At 31.1% G+C, this 21,327-nt stretch overlaps 1 protein-coding gene across 1 annotated transcript; it reads right to left on the reverse strand.

Moving 5' to 3' along the window:
- Nucleotides 1-1,868: 1,868 nt before the first annotated feature.
- Nucleotides 1,869-2,678, reverse strand: LOC131005426 (secreted RxLR effector protein 161-like). Its single transcript, XM_057932421.1, has one exon. The coding sequence runs from the start codon at nt 2,676-2,678 to the stop codon at nt 1,986-1,988; it is 693 nt and encodes a 230-aa protein (XP_057788404.1). The 3' UTR covers nt 1,869-1,985.
- Between the last annotated feature and the right edge of the window lie 18,649 nt (nt 2,679-21,327).

Here is a 21,327-nt window from a genome sequence, read left to right on the forward strand (position 1 = left end):
AGGAATAGAAAAAAATCAATTGAATTTATTATTATAAATTTTATAACTTACAATGATACAATCTAAGTACCACACATGGAAATTACATGTGATTCAACAGATCTAGCGCAGGCCGTAGTCGGAATTATATAACACCGACATTACTAATTATTTAATTGTACGTACTGTTGGGATCGGGTCGAAAAACGCAGCGGAAATAATTTTTTTTCGAAATTATAAATGAAATAACTATTATTTCATTCCAACGGCATTAACGACTTCACGTTAACATGATGAACGAGCGAGAATAGAATCTCATACCTTTTCGCTCTCCGGTTGATGTCGGGAATGGAAGCAATCGGTTGCTCGCAGGGATCCAAGCGTATCCCCTCTATCAAGTCCACACTTAGTGTTCGTGTCGAGTGAGAAGTTTTTCGCTAGCAAAACTGATCATTCTTGTGTTCAGGAGAAATCAGAAAACTCAGCAGAAAGAGACTGAGCGGCGAGAGCAGAGAGCGAGAGAATAAAATGCAGAAGACGATTGAATTTAAGGAAACGCGTTCCCCAAATTAACACTGCAGATTAATTCCCTTAATTATGGAAATTATGGAAATTAAAATCCTTCTGCGGTTACGTCTAGTGAACAGACGTCTTTTTATTTTCTTCTTCTCCAATCCGGAGAATATCCGGATATCTTATATCCGGATACAGTTATATATATCCATATATATATAAATCTGATTTTATTAGATTTAAAATTAATCTAATTAACTTTATCTCTAATTAAATTAATCCTATTAATTTAATATAGAATCAGACTTGTTAATCCGATTATATTCAATAAAACTAATTTAATTGAATATCTAAATTAACTCATTAATTTAGAACAAGTCTCAATTTAATTAATCGAATTAATTAATTGGATTTAACTATTTAAATCAATTCAATCTGACACGTTACACTAATTTGTGTGTGACCCTCTTAGGTTCACAACCAGCACCAGTAATAGGTTTGTAACACATTACAACTTAGTTAATTTATCTGATAAATTAATTCACTTGAAATTAACTATTTAATTTCAAGAGCCTATAAACCATGGGAACATCTAGCAAGTAGCATGGCTATCTAGCACTGTGTGAAATAGCGAGTAAACCTATTTTGATTATGAATCGTCATACACGTACAGTCCTTCTATTATCTAATTTCCCAATTGGATATTGAGTATGGAATTAAATCGAAAACTCAATATAATCCAATAATCATATTTTCAATTGAATTCAATAACTCTTTAATGAATCATAATTCATTATGCCCTGGCCAAGGTCTTCAAGTTATGAACAATGAAAACTATAGGAAATTCTCTTGTCTCACAAGTAATAGATTCTTTATTGACCACTCATTAATCTCCATATAAGTTCATATTTCATCCAACATAAAATCTTTAGTGATTGACTAGCAATCAGAAAATATATCAAAATGAAATAGAACTAATACAAGATTACTATGGTGTCTCAAGTCAAAGGACTAATCGTATACTATCATAATATAGTAATTCTTATTTCGATAAAACAAATTCCATATAAGAATTTCTATCGGGTCAGTTCGGTGTACTTGTTCTCCAACAAGCACCCACATATATACACTTACGTCAACTACGTTAATGTTGATGAAACGCAACATTCTCATCTTATGAGTGTGTATCATATGTGCGAGCTAATTCCAACAATTCAATATCCTTTTCTTGAATAGTTATTTCACTCGGAACTATTTTAAGACCAAAGCTTCAAAGACATATTTCATAATCACCATCATATGCGTGATCATATCTTATAACTCTTTATGGTCTAAGGACTTCATCTAAATCGCATAAGTTATTAAAAACAAATACATTAGATAAGTAAATGCCTTTATTAATATAAATTCCAATGAGATTGAATTTACATATAAATAAAAATGACCAATCTAATTGGTGCGCCGGGTGTAACTCTTTCAATCTCCCACTCGCCCTAGCACCAATCACCCGCGTATCTTAGACCCATCTTCTCAAGATGTCCTTCGAATACCTTTTGTGACAACGGTTTAGTAAGTGGATCTGCTACATTTTCTGCTGAAGCAACTCGCTCCACAACGACATCACCTCTACCAATGATTTCTCGAATCAAGTGGTATCTTCGCATAATGTGTTTGGATCTTTGATGAGATCTTGGTTCTTTAGCTTGCGCAATAGCTCCATTGTTATCACAGTATATAGGTACTGGATCAACAACTGAAGGAACGACACCCAACTCTTGAATGAAATTCCTTATCCAAACAGCTTCTTTTGCAGCATCTGATGCAGCAATATATTCAGCTTCTGTGGTGGAGTCAGCAACTGTTTCTTGTTTAGAACTTTTCCAACAAATTGCTCCACCATTTAAAGTGAATATAAATCCTGACATAGACTTGGAGTCATCTTTATCAGACTGAAAACTAGAGTCGGTGAAACCCTCTAGTTTCAGTTCCCCACCTCCATAGATCAAAAATAAATCCTTAGTTCTTCTCAAGTACTTAAGGATTGATTTTACGACCTTCCAGTGCTCTTCGCCTGGATTAGACTGATATCTACTCGTGACACTCAGAGCATGTGCGACATCAGGTCTTGTACATAGCATAGCGTACATAATACTCCCTATAGCAGAAGCATAAGGCACACGTGTCATTTTTTCTCTCCCTTCAGGTGTCTGAGGAGACATAGCTTTAGTGAGAGAAACACCATGACTCATTGGCAAGAATCCACGTTTGGATTCTTCCATGCTAAACCTTTTTAACATTTTGTCTATGTACATGGACTGAGATAATCCAATCATCCTTCTCGATCTATCTCTATAGATCTTGATTCCAAGGATGAAAGATGCCTCTCCCAAGTCCTTCATGGAGAATTGGTTTGACAACCAAATCTTTGTTGATTGCATTAATCCTATATCATTCCCAATGATAAGGATGTCATCAACATAGAGCACAACAAACACCACCGAGCTCCCACTAGTTTTCTTATACACACATGGCTCTTCCAGATTCTTATGAAAACCAAACGTTTTGATTGTTTCATCGAATCGGATGTTCCAACTTCTTGAAGCTTGTTTGAGTCCATAGATAGATCTTTGGAGTTTACAAACCTTTTGTTCATACCCCTTAGATACATATCCTTCAGGCTGCACCATATAAATATCTTCCTCAATGTTTCCATTAAGGAATGCAGTCTTTACATCCATTTGCCATATCTCATAGTCATAATATGCAGCTATGGCAAGTAGAATTCGAATGGACTTAAGCATCACAACTGGCGAAAAGGTTTCCTCGTAATCAATTCCTTGCTTTTGAGTATAACCTTTTGCGACCAGACGAGCTTTAAAGGTAGCCACATTTCCGTCTACTCCAAGCTTTCGCTTGAATATCCATTTGCATCCGATAGGAATTATTCCATTTGGTAAATCTACCAAGATCCATACCTCGTTAGAGTACATGGATTCCATTTCGGATTGCATAGCTTCTAGCCACTTATCTGAGTCAATATCTTTAATTGCCTCAGAAAAGGTCCTTGGATCATTATCCATAGGTTGTTCTTCCTCATGATTTTCCATCAATAAGTTCAACCTATCAGGCGGCCTTGAAACTCTTTTGGACTTTTCACGGGGCTGTGTATAAGAACATTCACCCTTTTCTGATTGAGTATTTTCTGCCACAACAGGAGTACTTTGTGGTTCTTGAGTTTCATCAAGTTCTACAATCTTATTACTTCTGTTACACAGAAATTCTTCCTCAAGGAAAGTAGCATTTCTCGAAACAAACACCTTTTGTTCCGAGGGATCATAGAAATAATATCCAATAGACTCTTTTGGATATCCCACAAAATTACATAAGATGGATCGCATATCCAACTTATCTCCCATTAACTGCTTCACATAAGCAGTGCACCCCCATATCCTAAGATATTTGTAAGAAGGTGTTTTGCCAAACCATAATTCATACGGCGTTTTGGGTACAACTTTAGATGGCACTCTATTTAATAGATGTGTTGCAGTTTCTAAAGCATAACCCCAAAATGAAAGAGGTAATGTAGTGAAGCCCATCATAGATCGCACCATGTCTAACAAGGTCCGATTCCGGCGCTCAGAAACTCCATTGAGTTGAGGAGTGCCAGGTGGCGTCCACTGTGAGAGAATCCCATTCTCTTTTAGATAATCAAGAAACACACCGCTTAAGTATTCACCTCCTCGATCAGATCGAAGAGTTTTAATACTAGAGCCAGTTTGTTTCTCCACTTCATGTCTAAATTCTTTGAACTTTTCAAATACTTCAGATTTGTGCCTTAAGAGGTACACATAACCATACCTAGAGTAGTCGTCGGTAAAAGTTACGAAATAGTGATAGTTCCCACGAGCACCCACACTTAGTGGTCCACAAACATCTGTATGGATCAAATCCAAAATATGTTGTGATCGTTCCACTTGTCCCACAAATGGTGATTTGGTCATCTTTCCTTTGAGACAAGATTCACAAGTTGCCATCCTTTCCTCGGTTGAAAAACCAAGCAATTGAGACAATTGATTCACCATTCTCTCAGAAATATGACCCAATCTTGAGTGCCAAAGATCTATGGAACTACGATCATCTAATTTTCTTTTACTTTGTTGAACATGCAAAACAGGGTTTCGAGGCATAATAGTATAAAGACCATTAACCAATACACTAGAATAGATTAAAGAAGCATCTTTAAAGATAGAACATATTCCACCCTTTATTGAAAATTCATAACTTTCTCTATCCAAAACTGGAATAGAGACGATGTTCTTAATCAAACTAGGTACGTAAAAGCAATTGTTCAAAACAATCTCAAAACCACTATCAAGAGCTAAGTGAACAGTTCCTACAACTAAGGCAGCAACTCTTGCTCCATTGCCCATGCGTAGAACCGTCTCCCCTTTGCTCAACTTCTTAGTTTCCACCATCACCTGTAAATCATTACAAAGATGTGAGGAACAACCGGTATCCAATACCCACGAAGCATCGTTAACAGATAAGTTAACTTCAACATAGTACATACCTGAACATTTCAGGCTTGCAAGATATTCTTTGCAATTCCTCTTCCAATGACCAGGCTTGTTGCAGAAATGGCAAACATCTTTGGATTGAGAACTTTCCCCTTTCTTTTTCCCAACTCCACCCTGTGCCTTCAACTTGTTTGGTTTAGATGAACCTTTCATCTTCCCCTTCCACTTCCCCTTCCCCTTGTTAGTCTTGGCCTTGTGAGCTTTCGACGAGGAGGAGGAACCAACAAGAAGAACCGGCTTGTCCTTTTTCATAGTGGACTCCGCCGTCACAAGCATATTGACAAGTTCAGGAAGACTAGTAGTCATGCTATGCATAGTGAAGTTGACGACAAAAGTGTCAAATGATGGTGGCAAAGACTGCAACATGAGATCAGTTTGCAGTTCAGCTTCTATCTCGACTCCAAGAGATCCCAACCTTTCCATGAGAGCTATCATCTTCAGCCCATGAGTTTGGACCGAAGAGCCCTCAGTCATACGACATTGGAAAAGTTCCTTAGATATCGTATATCTTTGTTGTCTAACACTTTCTCCGTACAACCTTTGTAAACGGAGAAGGACCTCATAAGCCGAAGCCACACCTTCATTTTGCCTTTGAAGTTCATTTGACATCGATGCTAGCATGTAGCAACGAACCTGCAAATCGTCATCCACATGACTTTGGTACTTCGTAAGCACCGCTTCTTCAGCGTCATCAGCAGGTTTTTCAGGCATTGGGGCATCCAAGACATAAGCCTTCTTTTCGCAATTAAGAACAATTCTCAAATTGCGAACCCAATCAACATAGTTAGGACCGGTAAGTTTGTTTTGGTCAAGGATAGATGTTAATGGATTTTTCGACATTGTGCAGACAATCTACAAGTAAGATGCAGAAAATTAGCAGATGATGAAAAATATATTCAATTAATATAAGGTCTTTAATTATTAATTGTCTCCCACTATTTTATTCAAATTCCATAACCCCAAATGAAATTCGGGAAATCAAATTTCCAAGAGGGAATTGAAGCCCAACAAAATACATTCCATACCTCAATTCTATGAGCCCATGAAATACTTTTATCGGTAGTCAACTCTTTGACAATTATATCTCTATATAACCTTCAATATTATTTTACCTCACCTTTCCTATACACCTCAATTTTATGAGCCCATATAGTACTAAGTGTCAAGTTATACCCATCAAACATTCATGTAAATAAAGCATCAATGCGTTCCACGACTCATGGACAACGTAGTGATAAATTATTCCATGAGTATCTATATACTTAGTGAAAATCACAGCTTTCCATCACCAAACCACTCCATGACTCATGGCAAGTGATATAGTGTGGTAGCATCTCATGATTTTACTTTTGATGGTAGGCTTGGAACGATGAATCCAATTCAACTTGTCCAACTTAACTTGAAATATAACTTAAGTTTCAAAAACTTGGGGATTTAATTTTCAAGACCTCATCGAAACCTATTAACTAGGTGGGTTATATTAATGCAAACATCATCACATGATTCGCGCAAATAAGCATTAAAAATATACTAGCAAACATGCTAAATATATAAAGCGATGGGATGATCATAGCCGTTCCTAAGCGACCCGTTTCGAGCCAAAAACGGGTCAAAGGACAATCTAAGGGATTTTAAAATGAAAGACCTATCTATTACATCATATGTAATCCCATACATATATGGGCCTTGAGCTCCTCTTATTTCTTCGCCACGAACGTCCTCCAAAAATACAATGAAAAATAAAAACCTCACTTTCTATTCTACACTCATTGCATAAATGAAAAACGATTACATAGAAAGGAATAAGAGGCTCACAGTCCCCATTTTAAAACCCAAAGCATAAAACAAATAAAACCATCACATGGGTATCGGCTCATGATCATCCCCAAATAAATCATGCTAACATTCATCACATGATATAAAGCATAATAAATTTACCAAGTGGATTTAATGATTTATTTCATTATTCAAAGCATGAAGTTTTGATTTTGCAAAAAACAATTTTATCACATTGTTAGAATTAACTATTAACTCTAAAATGCCAAAATCACGAGTCGCATCGGCATGCCGTGAGAGCTACTGTGCACGCCGAGCCGCAACAGCAGTTGCACACGACGCACACAGCAGCACGCACGCACACAGGCTGCACAACACAGCAGCCTTCGTTGAGGCATTTCGCCGAACAAGTGGCGGGCGAGCCAGAAACGCAGCAGCGCATCAGCAAGCCCGCACCACCTGTGCGAACTGCACAACAGCAGCATGCTTATGGCATTGTGGAGCCTAGGCTGTTCACAAAACAGCCCAAAACTCAGCACCATTCAGCCCCAAACTCGCGTGCTCCATTGCCCTAGCGAGTTTGAGCGAAACCGAGACAAATCTCGGTTCCTATAGGCTACACAAGTGACATGGTGCATGTTAAGGCATTCCTCAATGCCCATAGTGGCAATGGCGTCGCACGCCAAGACCAGCCATGGCAATTTCGTGCCCAAACATCACCATTCAGTTTACGCCAATAAGGTGTTCGATAAAATGCCACAGTCAAGTTTTCATTAAAAACCATGCGAATATTCAGATTTCCTTCATACTCTTTGAATAACAAAATAAACTCAAGCATAATCAACAATTAAATCATGCCAACAACGAACCAAAAACATCACGTTAACGTGAAACCGGGCTCTGATACCACTGTTGGGATCGGGTCGAAAAACGCAGCGGAAATAATTTTTTTTCGAAATTATAAATGAAATAACTATTATTTCATTCCAACGGCATTAACGACTTCACGTTAACATGATGAACGAGCGAGAATAGAATCTCATACCTTTTCGCTCTCCGGTTGATGTCGGGAATGGAAGCAATCGGTTGCTCGCAGGGATCCAAGCGTATCCCCTCTATCAAGTCCACACTTAGTGTTCGTGTCGAGTGAGAAGTTTTTCGCTAGCAAAACTGATCATTCTTGTGTTCAGGAGAAATCAGAAAACTCAGCAGAAAGAGACTGAGCGGCGAGAGCAGAGAGCGAGAGAATAAAATGCAGAAGACGATTGAATTTAAGGAAACGCGTTCCCCAAATTAACACTGCAGATTAATTCCCTTAATTATGGAAATTATGGAAATTAAAATCCTTCTGCGGTTACGTCTAGTGAACAGACGTCTTTTTATTTTCTTCTTCTCCAATCCGGAGAATATCCGGATATCTTATATCCGGATACAGTTATATATATCCATATATATATAAATCTGATTTTATTAGATTTAAAATTAATCTAATTAATTTTATCTCTAATTAAATTAATCCTATTAATTTAATATAGAATCAGACTTGTTAATCCGATTATATTCAATAAAACTAATTTAATTGAATATCTAAATTAACTCATTAATTTAGAACAAGTCTCAATTTAATTAATCGAATTAATTAATTGGATTTAACTATTTAAATCAATTCAATCTGACACGTTACACTAATTTGTGTGTGACCCTCTTAGGTTCACAACCAGCACCAGTAATAGGTTTGTAACACATTACAACTTAGTTAATTTATCTGATAAATTAATTCACTTGAAATTAACTATTTAATTTCAAGAGCCTATAAACCATGGGAACATCTAGCAAGTAGCATGGCTATCTAGCACTGTGTGAAATAGCGAGTAAACCTATTTTGATTATGAATCGTCATACACGTACAGTCCTTCTATTATCTAATTTCCCAATTGGATATTGAGTATGGAATTAAATCGAAAACTCAATATAATCCAATAATCATATTTTCAATTGAATTCAATAACTCTTTAATGAATCATAATTCATTATGCCCTGGCCAAGGTCTTCAAGTTATGAACAATGAAAACTATAGGAAATTCTCTTGTCTCACAAGTAATAGATTCTTTATTGACCACTCATTAATCTCCATATAAGTTCATATTTCATCCAACATAAAATCTTTAGTGATTGACTAGCAATCAGAAAATATATCAAAATGAAATAGAACTAATACAAGATTACTATGGTGTCTCAAGTCAAAGGACTAATCGTATACTATCATAATATAGTAATTCTTATTTCGATAAAACAAATTCCATATAAGAATTTTTATCGGGTCAGTTCGGTGTACTTGTTCTCCAACAAGCACCCACATATATACACTTACGTCAACTACGTTAATGTTGATGAAACGCAACATTCTCATCTTATGAGTGTGTATCATATGTGCGAGCTAATTCCAACAATTCAATATCCTTTTCTTGAATAGTTATTTCACTCGGAACTATTTTAAGACCAAAGCTTCAAAGACATATTTCATAATCACCATCATATGCGTGATCATATCTTATAACTCTTTATGGTCTAAGGACTTCATCTAAATCGCATAAGTTATTAAAAACAAATACATTAGATAAGTAAATGCCTTTATTAATATAAATTCCAATGAGATTGAATTTACATATAAATAAAAATGACCAATCTAATTGGTGCGCCGGGTGTAACTCTTTCAATCTCCCACTCGCCCTAGCACCAATCACCCGCGTATCTTAGACCCATCTTCTCAAGATGTCCTTCGAATACCTTTTGTCACAAAAATCTTTTATTTATAAATTTTGGAGTAAAAAAGCAATTAAGTATTTTTTTGGGGGGGGGGGGATTGGAAATCTGCAGAGTACAAGTCGCACGTGCAGGGGCAAGCACTTTTAGTACAAGGACAAAAGAGAGTAGTCTGTCTAATGATAATTAATTAATAAAACTCATTTAAGTCATAAATCTCACATCGTGGTCTGCGAATATTAATAATTCTTTTAAATAAAAATATAGTAATTCAGAATTCACTCGTGCCATATGAGTTTGAGCGTCCCCAAGGGGCATATGGGAGGCTATAATTTATTATTTGTATTAGTACTAATTTCATGTGTTTACCGGGAATTCAAAAATTAGTTACGAATTAATTATTCTTATTGTACTGTGTCTAAAGTTTTTAGGTAATAAATTAATCACGGAATGTACCTTAAAGCTGCATTTACTTTGATGGATAAATTTATATATCCATGGAAAAAGATGGATAACATAAATTTATGCCTTTAAATATCTTCTCCCTTTTCCAACATTTGACACAAAAGAGATGTTCACCATTTTTACTTCCTTATTTTCACTTCAAAGATGAATAATATTATCCCTCAATTTTTGGGGTGATAATATTAGATTATTATCCATCTTAAAGTGAAAATGAGAAAGGAAAAATGGTGACTATCTCTTTTAAAAATGGCTAAGACCTTAAATAACAACTGATAAGCAACGACCTATCATCAAATTAAAAAGATGTTACAAGTGACCCAAACTAAGAACCTAAAAAACGAAACGATCGAACACTAACTTGAGAACGGTCCACAAGTGATAATCCCAAAAGAAAATACAAAAGGAGCTAAACATGAAGCACAAAAACCAATCTATCTAAATCTAAAATTAGATATCTCAATTGATCCGTCATAATAATATTAAAAAAATACCTAGGAGCAGTGAAAACATCAAATTAAACAAAGATATTACTAAAACATCATATTTATGACTGAGACATAAAATCGGATGGACAATTGCTTTCCTGATGAATTTGAATGAATCTAACCTGTGTATATCACACAGGATAAGTTGTTAACGTAACACATTCAACGTAATGTTTTCACAATAATCAACTATCATGTTTATGCTATGCATATAAACATAAACCATCTATAATTTGAAATGAAGGAAATGATTTTGAGCTCAAATGATTTTTTTTCAGTTTTTCAAATTCTTGTCTTAAATTCAGTGCACCTTCTTTCTAAGAAGTATATTTGGAAACGGAGGGAGTATAAATAATCTAATAATTTTTTTTTCAATTTGAATCATAAAAATTCGAATTCGAATATCAAAAAGTTGAATCAAATACTGAATCAAACTAAAATTATTTAATTCGTGGGCATCCCTAGATACCATTTTCACCCTATACATCAAGATTTTGACACCTTTATCAAAATATGTTGTCATTTAATTTATTCCACGCCACATGCTTAAATATTTCCAATTATTCATTCTTTTTTTAAAACAATCAAAAGTAACCTTTTATTTTGATATGGTATAGGCTCACTTTATAGTTAGTACGACATATATACACTGGCTAGTAACGATCGATAGAATAAAAAAGCTTTCATTATTTAAAACATACAACCCTAGAAATTCGAAGATTACTCACAAGGTAACTGATCATATATATATAACTTCTTTTTTTCGTGCATGAGTTCCATAATTTACATAAGGAAAGACACTTGATCAAAGGAAAAGCCCAAATCTGAAAAAGAAATAAAAGTTAAAGAAGATAATTCAGCTTTAGATGACATTTATGTATTTTCATGCTTTTGGTGATTTATCCCAAGTAAATAAAACTCATGTCACATATCTAGTGGAACTCAAAAAGTAAAAGATATTTAAATAGTGTGGCTGTGGCATCATCAATTGATGGCAGGAAAACATAGTATTAATCATATCATATGTCACAAAATTGACAACCACTAAGCACTCTACACACATCAATTTAAAGGGTGAAAAAGAGAAATTCTCGTGTGGCATTAATTCGTATAGTGAAAATAAAAAATAAAAAATAAAAAATAAAAAATAAAAAATAAAAATTAACTACATTCATGTGCAAATTAGTTTTTAACGAACCCTCGACTTCATGTCTTGCCTCGTAGATTACTGAATTAATTATTTATCGATGTATAATTTTTTTTATAAAATACTTGACACAAGCCAAAGATCAATCGATTCGAGATGAAACGTATAAATAGCGTATTATTTAATTTTCAATGATAAAAAGGGGAAAAAATGATCACTTTTTTCATGTGGAGGGAAAAAGGGCCAAGAACCATGGAAAAAAAATATGGGCTGCAAGTTGGCTGTCTAATAAGAGGAAAAAAGGATTACATATTTCTTAAGATTCCAAGATGATATGCAACACTGTTTGAAGAAAAGGAGAAGTTAATCAAATTTCTCCAAAGATATGCTTAGGTTGAAAGAAAAAAATCTGACTACCCATTTGTACAATTGGATCTCATAAATATATATATGTGGTAAAGCAAACAAACATTTGTAACAAGACAAAGGCTGCCATGTCTTAGGCACAATCTAGTGCTGCAAAATCAAACTTGTATGGGAACCATGTGTAGCTTTCCTTTTCCCTAACCTTTGCATTGAGTACTATGTAAGTTGGTCGGTCAAGGGTTTGGAAAATTACAAAAATACCCTCACACGTCTCAGAGACGTATTGCTAGCAGAATTTTCGCCTGCTCCAGAATTACAACCCATATTTAAACGATTATTCATGCATTACAAACGGTTTATTCATAAATTTATATTCGCTTATTCGTTAGTTTCTTTTACATAGTAAATTTGAATAACTTAACATCAGTCATAAGATTTGAATATCTGACATTTATTGTACCTTTATTCCAAAAAAATTAACTAATAATGTACATTATTCCATTTTTTTTGTACGAACATTACCCTTACAAATTATACATTTATTCCACTCATAACAGTTTTATTAAAACTTGTGTCGTACTCTTTTTCGTGGACGAGTAGAGTGTATAAAGATGCATTATTATGTATATTTATGAACTAAATTTACTAGCTTTTAATTAATTGCTACACTAGGGATTATTCCTCCAAAACCCATCCCTATTAATACTCAAATTTCGGACCATCATCGATGTGACAATAAATTTTCTTTAAGTAATTTCGTGCACCAGTCGAGCTATTTAAAGCAACAAAAATACACATGCATGCACGATTATACTATTTTAAGCATATTTTAATGTGTCTCTGACTTCTATTTTCATAAGTAGTAGTAGTAGTTATTCCTTGCAAAAAAATGAGGTAGCTAGCCAGTAGCAAGCACGCAGTGATTTTATAGTCATCTGGAATCTAAACTATGTAAAAATATAAATAAATAAATAAGAAGTGAAGATTGAAGAAAGGGTAGACAAAGACAAGAAAGAAAGGTAGAGCAAAGTTAAAGTCGTGTTTATCGCATGCCACATGACAACTTATTTCTACTACTAGAAACCATCCAGCTAAGTCAAAATGGCGTGACAATTAATGTTAGGACATTAAACAGAAAATAATTCGGCCATGAGCCTAAAATTGCAAAAATAGTGGGGGCAATTCAAAAGTTAGGAATATTGGGGGAAATAAAGATGGAAATCAGAAATTGGGCAACAGCTTCATTTTCCTAAAGAGTAAAAAGTGATTGTAGTTGTAGATAAAGGAAGAAAAAAAGAATTATAAGGGCTGTGACATTTACTCTACACTCGATTAGTACAAAGGAAATTCAATTTCCCATAAAGTAGTATTGATGTTTGATGAATTTTTAGATTTGGGCCTACTAATTCAGATAACATAATATTCTTGATTTCTTGTACACGAGGAATCTCCAAAATTGGTCAGCCCAGTTTATTATTTATTTTATTTAAAATAAAAAATAAAAAATAAACGAGTTGCCAAATGGAGTGATTTTTGTGAGATCTGATTTAATTAATCCCTTCTTGTTGAGTAGTGATTGAAGTATACATGTGATGGATTGATTTACTTATTTTTATGATCGCATTCAGTGATAATTAATAATAAAAAAAATTCAAAAATAAATAAATCATAAAAGTAAATCAATTGAGCCAAAGTAACGAGCCGTGTACAAATACTCCAATCAAACAAGCCTTAAAAAGTGTTTTTTATGATTAGAAAACCAACCACTAATGTATGTTAATGTAACTTTCACCTTTTTCATGATTATTATTATTATTTTTTTAGAAATAAATCAAACATTAATATACAAAAAGGTGACTAAACATGTTTTCCCTTTGTCTAATTTTTTATGTAATACCTCATTCTACGTTGAATAGGAACCATCAATCCATAATTATAAAGTTTCATTTTCTTGTGTGTGTAAAGATCAAGGCCTTAAACTATCGCATTTTAAATAATCTAATTCCACTTTATCTATTATAATTAATATTTTTAATTCCACCTATAAAGTTGATTAATCAGAAAAATTAAATGGATTCCAAGTCTCATGGAACAATCCACGGCATCACCACAGGCTAGACCAAATTTCATTTGATTATCATCACAAATAATGTCTGAAAATTCTAAGTTGCAATTATTATAATAGAGTAAATTAAACAAAGCTTTGATTAGAAGAAAACACTTCCATTATGAAGCCCTTTCGGTTTATTCTATTCTCACCCTAGACTTTCAGCATTTCAAACCTATTAAATACGGACAGCTATTAATTAATAATATATCTATGTTCTATATAATATTCTACGATGATGTTTTATTATAAATTGAAAGGGAATTGAGATAGCAAACCGTCGTGTAAATTAAGTTAGTGGTGCTCTTCGTTTGTGAGTTTTCTTTTTTAATTAATGATAATAATAGTAATTAAGATTATAGGGTACATAGCATGTGGCTAGCCAATACTTTTCAGTTTTATGTACCTAAAATTATTTCACAAACACTTGCATATGTGGGGACCCACAATATGCATGGGTTGGATCAGTTAAAATTCGATTCAAATCTTTAACTTATGATCTGTTATATAAAGCAACAATTTTTATACAGAGAAGCGACAATTATTCTACATTAATAAAATCATAATGTTCAAACAAAAGTAACAATTCTTATAATTAAAAGTGAGAATTACAAAAGTTACATTTATTCTTAACAAAAGTGATGATATTAATAAATAAAAATAATAATTTACATATAAAAAATAAATAGGTCAAATTTAGATAGGATTTGGGGGGCGGATCCTGTGCTATTTTGACTCTATAAAAGAACTAGTGAGACGAGAGAGTACTAATGGCGTTTTATCCATTGACTAATTATTGTTTTCACATTAATTCAAAAAAATATATTGTTTTTACATTTTATAATACGAAAAATGAGAAATGAAGTGGAATAGTCAGTAGAGTGGCGGTAACTTTTTGAAGCGGGCTTATAATAATCGCAATTATAATACTATTCCACCAGCTGATCTCTTGGGCCTAAATTATTATAGTTGTTGTTTTTTTATTCTTTGCCTAAATTATTAGGTTTTCGAGGTACAGTTTAGGCCGTTTTTTTTTTTTACTATTTAATATTTATTTGAATTAATAATTAATTATCTGAGTTAATTAATTTAAAGTTAGGGTGTGGAATTTTTTGAAATTTTTATTTTTAGTGATAAATATTAATTATAGTTCATTGCATAATATTTTTAATTTTTATAACAATTAATTATAAAATAGCGAGATTAAGAATGGCATATGGTAGAATAAAATAAATTATGGGACTAAGGATCCCATCAGTGTTTTTGGATAGTAGAATATATTATCTCCACATAGTTTATTGTATTCAATCGTATTAATTAATTTCATTTTATTAGATTTTTGACCTTTTTCAATTTTAATTATTATGTTTCAGTATAATTTTAAGATAATTAACTAAGATTTATTCATCCAATTAGGGTTTCATAATTATATTTTAATATTTAGTTGAATTAATAATTAATTATCCGCGTTAATTCATTCAAAGTCAGGGTATATGTTTTTTTTTAAAACTAATTTTTAGTGATAAATATTAATTATAGTTCATTGTATAATTTTTTTTTTATTTTTATAATAAATAATTTTAGAATAGCTAAGTTAAGAATGACATAGGTAGGTAAATTGTGGGCAGTAGAATATATTCTCTCCACATAACGAAAAGCATACTTTGATATCATTATTTTAAAAAAATAAAATGTAGTTTTCCGTTGAAAAATTTGTCTTCTATAGTTCTATACGTACATTTTCTTCCCCCGTTAGAAAACTTGCAACGGATACTTTGTTAGTGTCATACACCATAAAGTTTTCACATATATTTCATCACAAATATTACAATCTCTTCAGCTTTATATTCAATTCAAGTACAAAAAGCAAGAATGAAGCATTTTGCTTAGTTAATTTTTGTTCTGAAAAAGATCTGCTACAACTCCATTCAATTCCAATGAAGTGAAATGTCAGCTTTTATTTTTCCTTTTTTTTTTCTTTTCTTTTATAGCAATAAAAGAAAATAAAACAAAACTTGAAGGCGAATAACACGCAAAGAATAATTCATTTTTTTTGCTATAATTTACACCACGCATGGCCATATCTACTCAAAGAGTAGTGATTTTTAGGTTTTAACCGATTTTTATGTGGATTTTTGATTGAACCGGTTTTTTGCTAATTTATGGTTTTACTAAAATATCATTTCCTTATATTTCTCAAATATTTATAATCTACTCTAATTTTTTTTGTATTTTTGTTTTTTTCAGTATTGTTTGCCGTTTTTTTTTGCCAAATTTTTTTTCTTGAAAAATATATATTATTTTAATTGTTTTTTTTCGAATTTTGTTATTTTTATATTAAAATATCATTTTTTAAATTCCTCAACTACTTCTAATCTTATCCTATTTATTTAGTATTTTAGTTTTTTTCCCTATTTTTTTGTTTATTCGAAAATTGTTTTTTTCTGAAAAATGAAAATTTTATTATTTTTTTCAAATTATTATTTATTTATTTATTTCTGAGATTTATTTTTTTTCGATGAAATTATGAATTGTTGTAAACATAATCCTATAGTAATTATTTTTGCATATATTATTTTTTTATTGTTCAGAAAATAAAAAAAATTTCGAAAATATTTTTTTTTTAAATTTATACCATTTGTTTTTCGAATTTTATTTTATTTTTTTCGAAAATTTATGAATTGACTATGTTTTCTTTTAAATTTGTTCGATTGTTGAGGGTTCTATTTTCAGCCAATTTTTTTTTTCTTCCGAAAATTGTTTTAATCTTTTTGATTTGTTTCCATTAGAATATCATTTCCAAAATGATCTTATCCGTTTTTTAGTATTATATTCGATTTTAATTCTTTTTGTTATTTTTTCTTCTGTAATTTTATTTTATTTTTTCGAAAATTGTATTACTCCTTCCGTCTCACAAAAACATGAACAAATGGAAGTGGCACGGGTCTTAAGAAATGTTAGTTAAATATTATTGTGAATGGAAAATGGGTCCTACTTTATAAAGTGTTTTGAGAGTAATAAGTTAATTGAGGAAAAGTAGTGGTGGGCCATGATGGTTTTTTTGTGAATAAGTATGAAAAGGAGGGATAAAAAATAAGGAAATAATGTATAAAAATGAAAATGTTCATGTTTTTGTGAGACACCCCAAAATAACAAAATGTTCATGTTTTTGTGAGACGGATGGAGTATTATTTTTATTTTTTTCCTTTAATATGAGGATTCTCCAACAAAACAATTAAATTTGTTTCCACACATATTATATGTTCCAAAATTTATATTATTTATATTTTTCGACTATATTTTATTCATTTTTTTACATTTATTTTAGGATTCTCTTAAAAATAATTGTAGATTGTTTTCCACATGTACTATTTTTCTTGAAAATTCTATTATTTATTTTTTTCAAAAATGGTGATTTTTTAATTTTTCTCCACTAATAATTAAGTACGATTAATACTTGTAAATAATAAAGGAATTATTAACACACGACTAACTAATCATCTAGGTTTAATTAAGTAAATAGTAAAAGACAAATATAACCTTTGTATGATTCAGTTTATAATTATTATATCACGTTTAGTAAATTATATGTTATTTATTCTTTCGAACAATGCCCCTTTGTATGATTTAGTTTATTATTATTTCTGACGGTTGAGTAATGCGGTTGCCACTATCGGAGAAGGTGGCAAAGTATCACTCACATATTATTGAGGTCTCAGGTTCAAATCCCCTCAAGCATCCTTTTTTCTTGTTATTTCTTTTTTTTTTTAATTCGAAAAAATTATATAAATGAAAACGATTTTAAAAAAAAAAATTGAAACAAATTTATAAATGAAACACCTTTTTCTTGTTATTTTGGTTCTTTGTTTTTTAAATCATTTTCGATTTTTTTTTTAAATATTCGAAAAAATTATACAAATGAAAACGAATTTTTTTAAATATTCAAAAAAATTATATAAATGAAAACGATTTTTTTTTAAAATATTTGATAAAAATTTATAAATGAAACACCTTTTTCTTGTTATTTTGGTTCTTTGTTTTTTAAATCATTTTCGAAATGTTTTTTTTTAATATTCGAAAAAAAATATATAAATGAAAACAAATCTAGGATTATTTTAGGAGAATCCCTAAATTAGTGGAATCAAATCTGAGATTATTATTTGGAGAAATTAAAATCTCTAAATTAGTGGAATCAAATCTAGGATTATTTTAGGATAATCTCTAAATTAGTGAAAATAAATAAAAATAACATAATTTTCGAAAAATAATAATAAATATTAATTTCGAAAAAATATCAATTGCAAAAAAAAAAACAAATCCGAAAAATAAATAATACTAAAAATTTGAAACAAATAAATATTAATTTCGAAAAACAAAATTAATTTCGAAAACTAAATAATAAAATCTTGAAACAAATAAATAAAAAAAATCTGCAATTAAAACTCATAAATTCGAATTATTATATGATTTATAAAATTTTTGAAAATAAATAATAGATAAATAAGGTAACAACAAAACCTATAATTAAGGAAACAATTAAAAACGAAAAAGCTGGAAAACAACCGGAAAAAAATAGAGTAAAATTAGGTTGGATACTTTAGTAAAATCATCAATTAACAAAAAACCGGTTCAATTAAAAAATCACAAAAAACCCGGTTAACACCTAGGTGTCTAGACACTTAGGTGTCTCAAAATCATTATTGCTACTCAAAATGTTTGGCTTGTTCATAAATGGAAACAAAAGAATTTAAGGGAATATTAATCCTAACTTTTGTTGCTAAACTGACATAACTGGAGAATCAGGTTCTGTTTAATTCTAAACCACAAGCAATTAATCATTCAAATCACTATATAGCTATAGTTCTAATAAATAAGATAGAAAAGCACGCACAACACACACTAGCAAATATGGAAGGCATATTGATGATGCTAATTAACATTTTCTTAGCCCCAAAATTGATAATAATTATAATAATAATTATCAACGGAAAAAACTTTAGAATTGTTTTGTTCACAAATTTCTTGGCATCATTAAAAATGTTAGCCAAACAGCACTTTGTATGTAATGTTTTTTTCAAAAATGGATAGTATAAAAAAATTGGTTTTACATAATTTCGAGTAAAAACCAACTTGCATTGCTAAAACCACAAACAAATAATTAATAATTTAATACATATACCGTAATGATTCTCTCACTTCAAATCATTATTCATATTTTAGAAATCTACTTTGATTTAGAAATGTTGTAGGCCCATGAGAAGCGCTTTATTTGTCGCGTGATTTTAGAGCATAAAAGTAAGAGAATATTTTTCTATACATTTGTTTTGTGTGTGCGTACGCAACCCATCAAACAATTGCAACTTGCTTCGGAGTATATTTTTAATAGTTGATATATCAAAATAGTCATTTTCATAATTTAAAGACTTAGACTTAAATCATTTTTAAAAAATAATTATTTTAAGCTTAAATTACTGTTGTGCCCTTAATTCACAGTTAAATAGTTAATAATAGGTTTATAGTTATGAATTGCTCAATGAATAGGCGATCCACTATTAATAATACATTTGGCTGTAAATTGCCTTATTTAAACGCACTGTGTAACTAAATCTATTTTTAGTCGTGAATTAAAGAATGAAAAGATAAGAGTGATTATCTTTCATCTTTTTTCATATTAATGGCTAGTTTATTCTTACGTAGATTTGGCAGAAGTTTTTAATGGCTATTCCCTTGAATTCACAATTACTATTTTTTATTACAGAGTAAAATGAATTCTGTGAATACAATCTAACGCTTTCACAACACGTGAGAGGTATGTCGTTTAGATTTATTAAGGAAATTAGGTTAACTGTTAGTAACTATATATTGCTTAGAATATCAATAATCCTAAATCACAAATCTAAATTTGTTGAAGAAAGTTAGGCCACATATCAAATCTAAATTAGGCCCGAATATATTATCATGGCCTGAATCTAAATTTGTTCAAGAAAGCTTGGCCCACATATCAATCTGTATTGAGCCGACACCAGCCCATTTTTAGTCATCGAAAAAACATGGTTGCATATGACTATACGAGGATGAGCAAGATAATCGAAATTTAATAATCGAATCGATCCAAATTAAAATATTAAAATATGATTCGATTTTTTCAATTTTCAATTTGATTCGATTTTATTTTTTAGAAGAATTTAGTTTTTTGGTTCGATTCGGTTTGGTTCTGCAAAAATCGAACAAAATCAAAAATTGTATTGTATATTTAATAATATATTTCGGTTTATTCGATTAATTCGGTTTGATTTGATTTAATTTGATTTTAGCAAAAAATTGAATTGAAACCGAATGCTCAAACCCTAGTTGTCTAACCGATGTTAATTGAGTTTTAAAATCTATGTGTGTATGTGAGAAAGAGAGACAGCTAATATAGAGTTTTCATTAGCATATATATATTAATTTCTAAATAAATCCATGAACATTTCACAATTTATTTGAAGCATAATTCATTATCTTTACACACCATTTCCACCGTATATACGCATTAAAGAATCAAGTAGCTATTTTACGTCATATATCTTGTACTTTTGGAAGCTAGTATGTCATTTAGTTCGTAAATAAATACTAATATATATATATATATATATATATATATATATATTTATCTCATGGTTTATTTATCGTAATTTCTTTTTGAGATACAGGATATAATTATATTATATCATGAAATTAAATATATATTACAAAAAAATAAGCAAGCATATTATTGCAAAATTAAAAATTAATGTAGTCATCCTGCTTTCTATAAATTAATTAAAAATTGATTTCAAAAAATTGGGCCGACGAAACCCTATTTCACTACACTTGCACTTTTGTAAAACTATGGGTCAAAGTTTAGCCCATTGAAAGCCCATCATCATTCACGTTCTTTTAATATCTTCCCGAATTTTTACCTTTCATTTTCTATTCCCTTATAATATAAATTCTAAAATAAAAATATCAAATTTTTACTTGCAACCAGATTTACCCGCAAAGTTTCCTAATTTTAATTAGATTGCTTTAGTAAAACTTGGTTTTCTCCCCTTATTCCAATAGAAACATCTACTCGTCCGTTTCACAAAAACATGAGTATTTGTAAGTGACACATGTATTAAGAAATAC

This window comes from Salvia miltiorrhiza, chromosome 1 (assembly GCF_028751815.1).
Source record: "Salvia miltiorrhiza cultivar Shanhuang (shh) chromosome 1, IMPLAD_Smil_shh, whole genome shotgun sequence".
Taxonomy (NCBI): Eukaryota; Viridiplantae; Streptophyta; class Magnoliopsida; order Lamiales; family Lamiaceae; genus Salvia; species Salvia miltiorrhiza.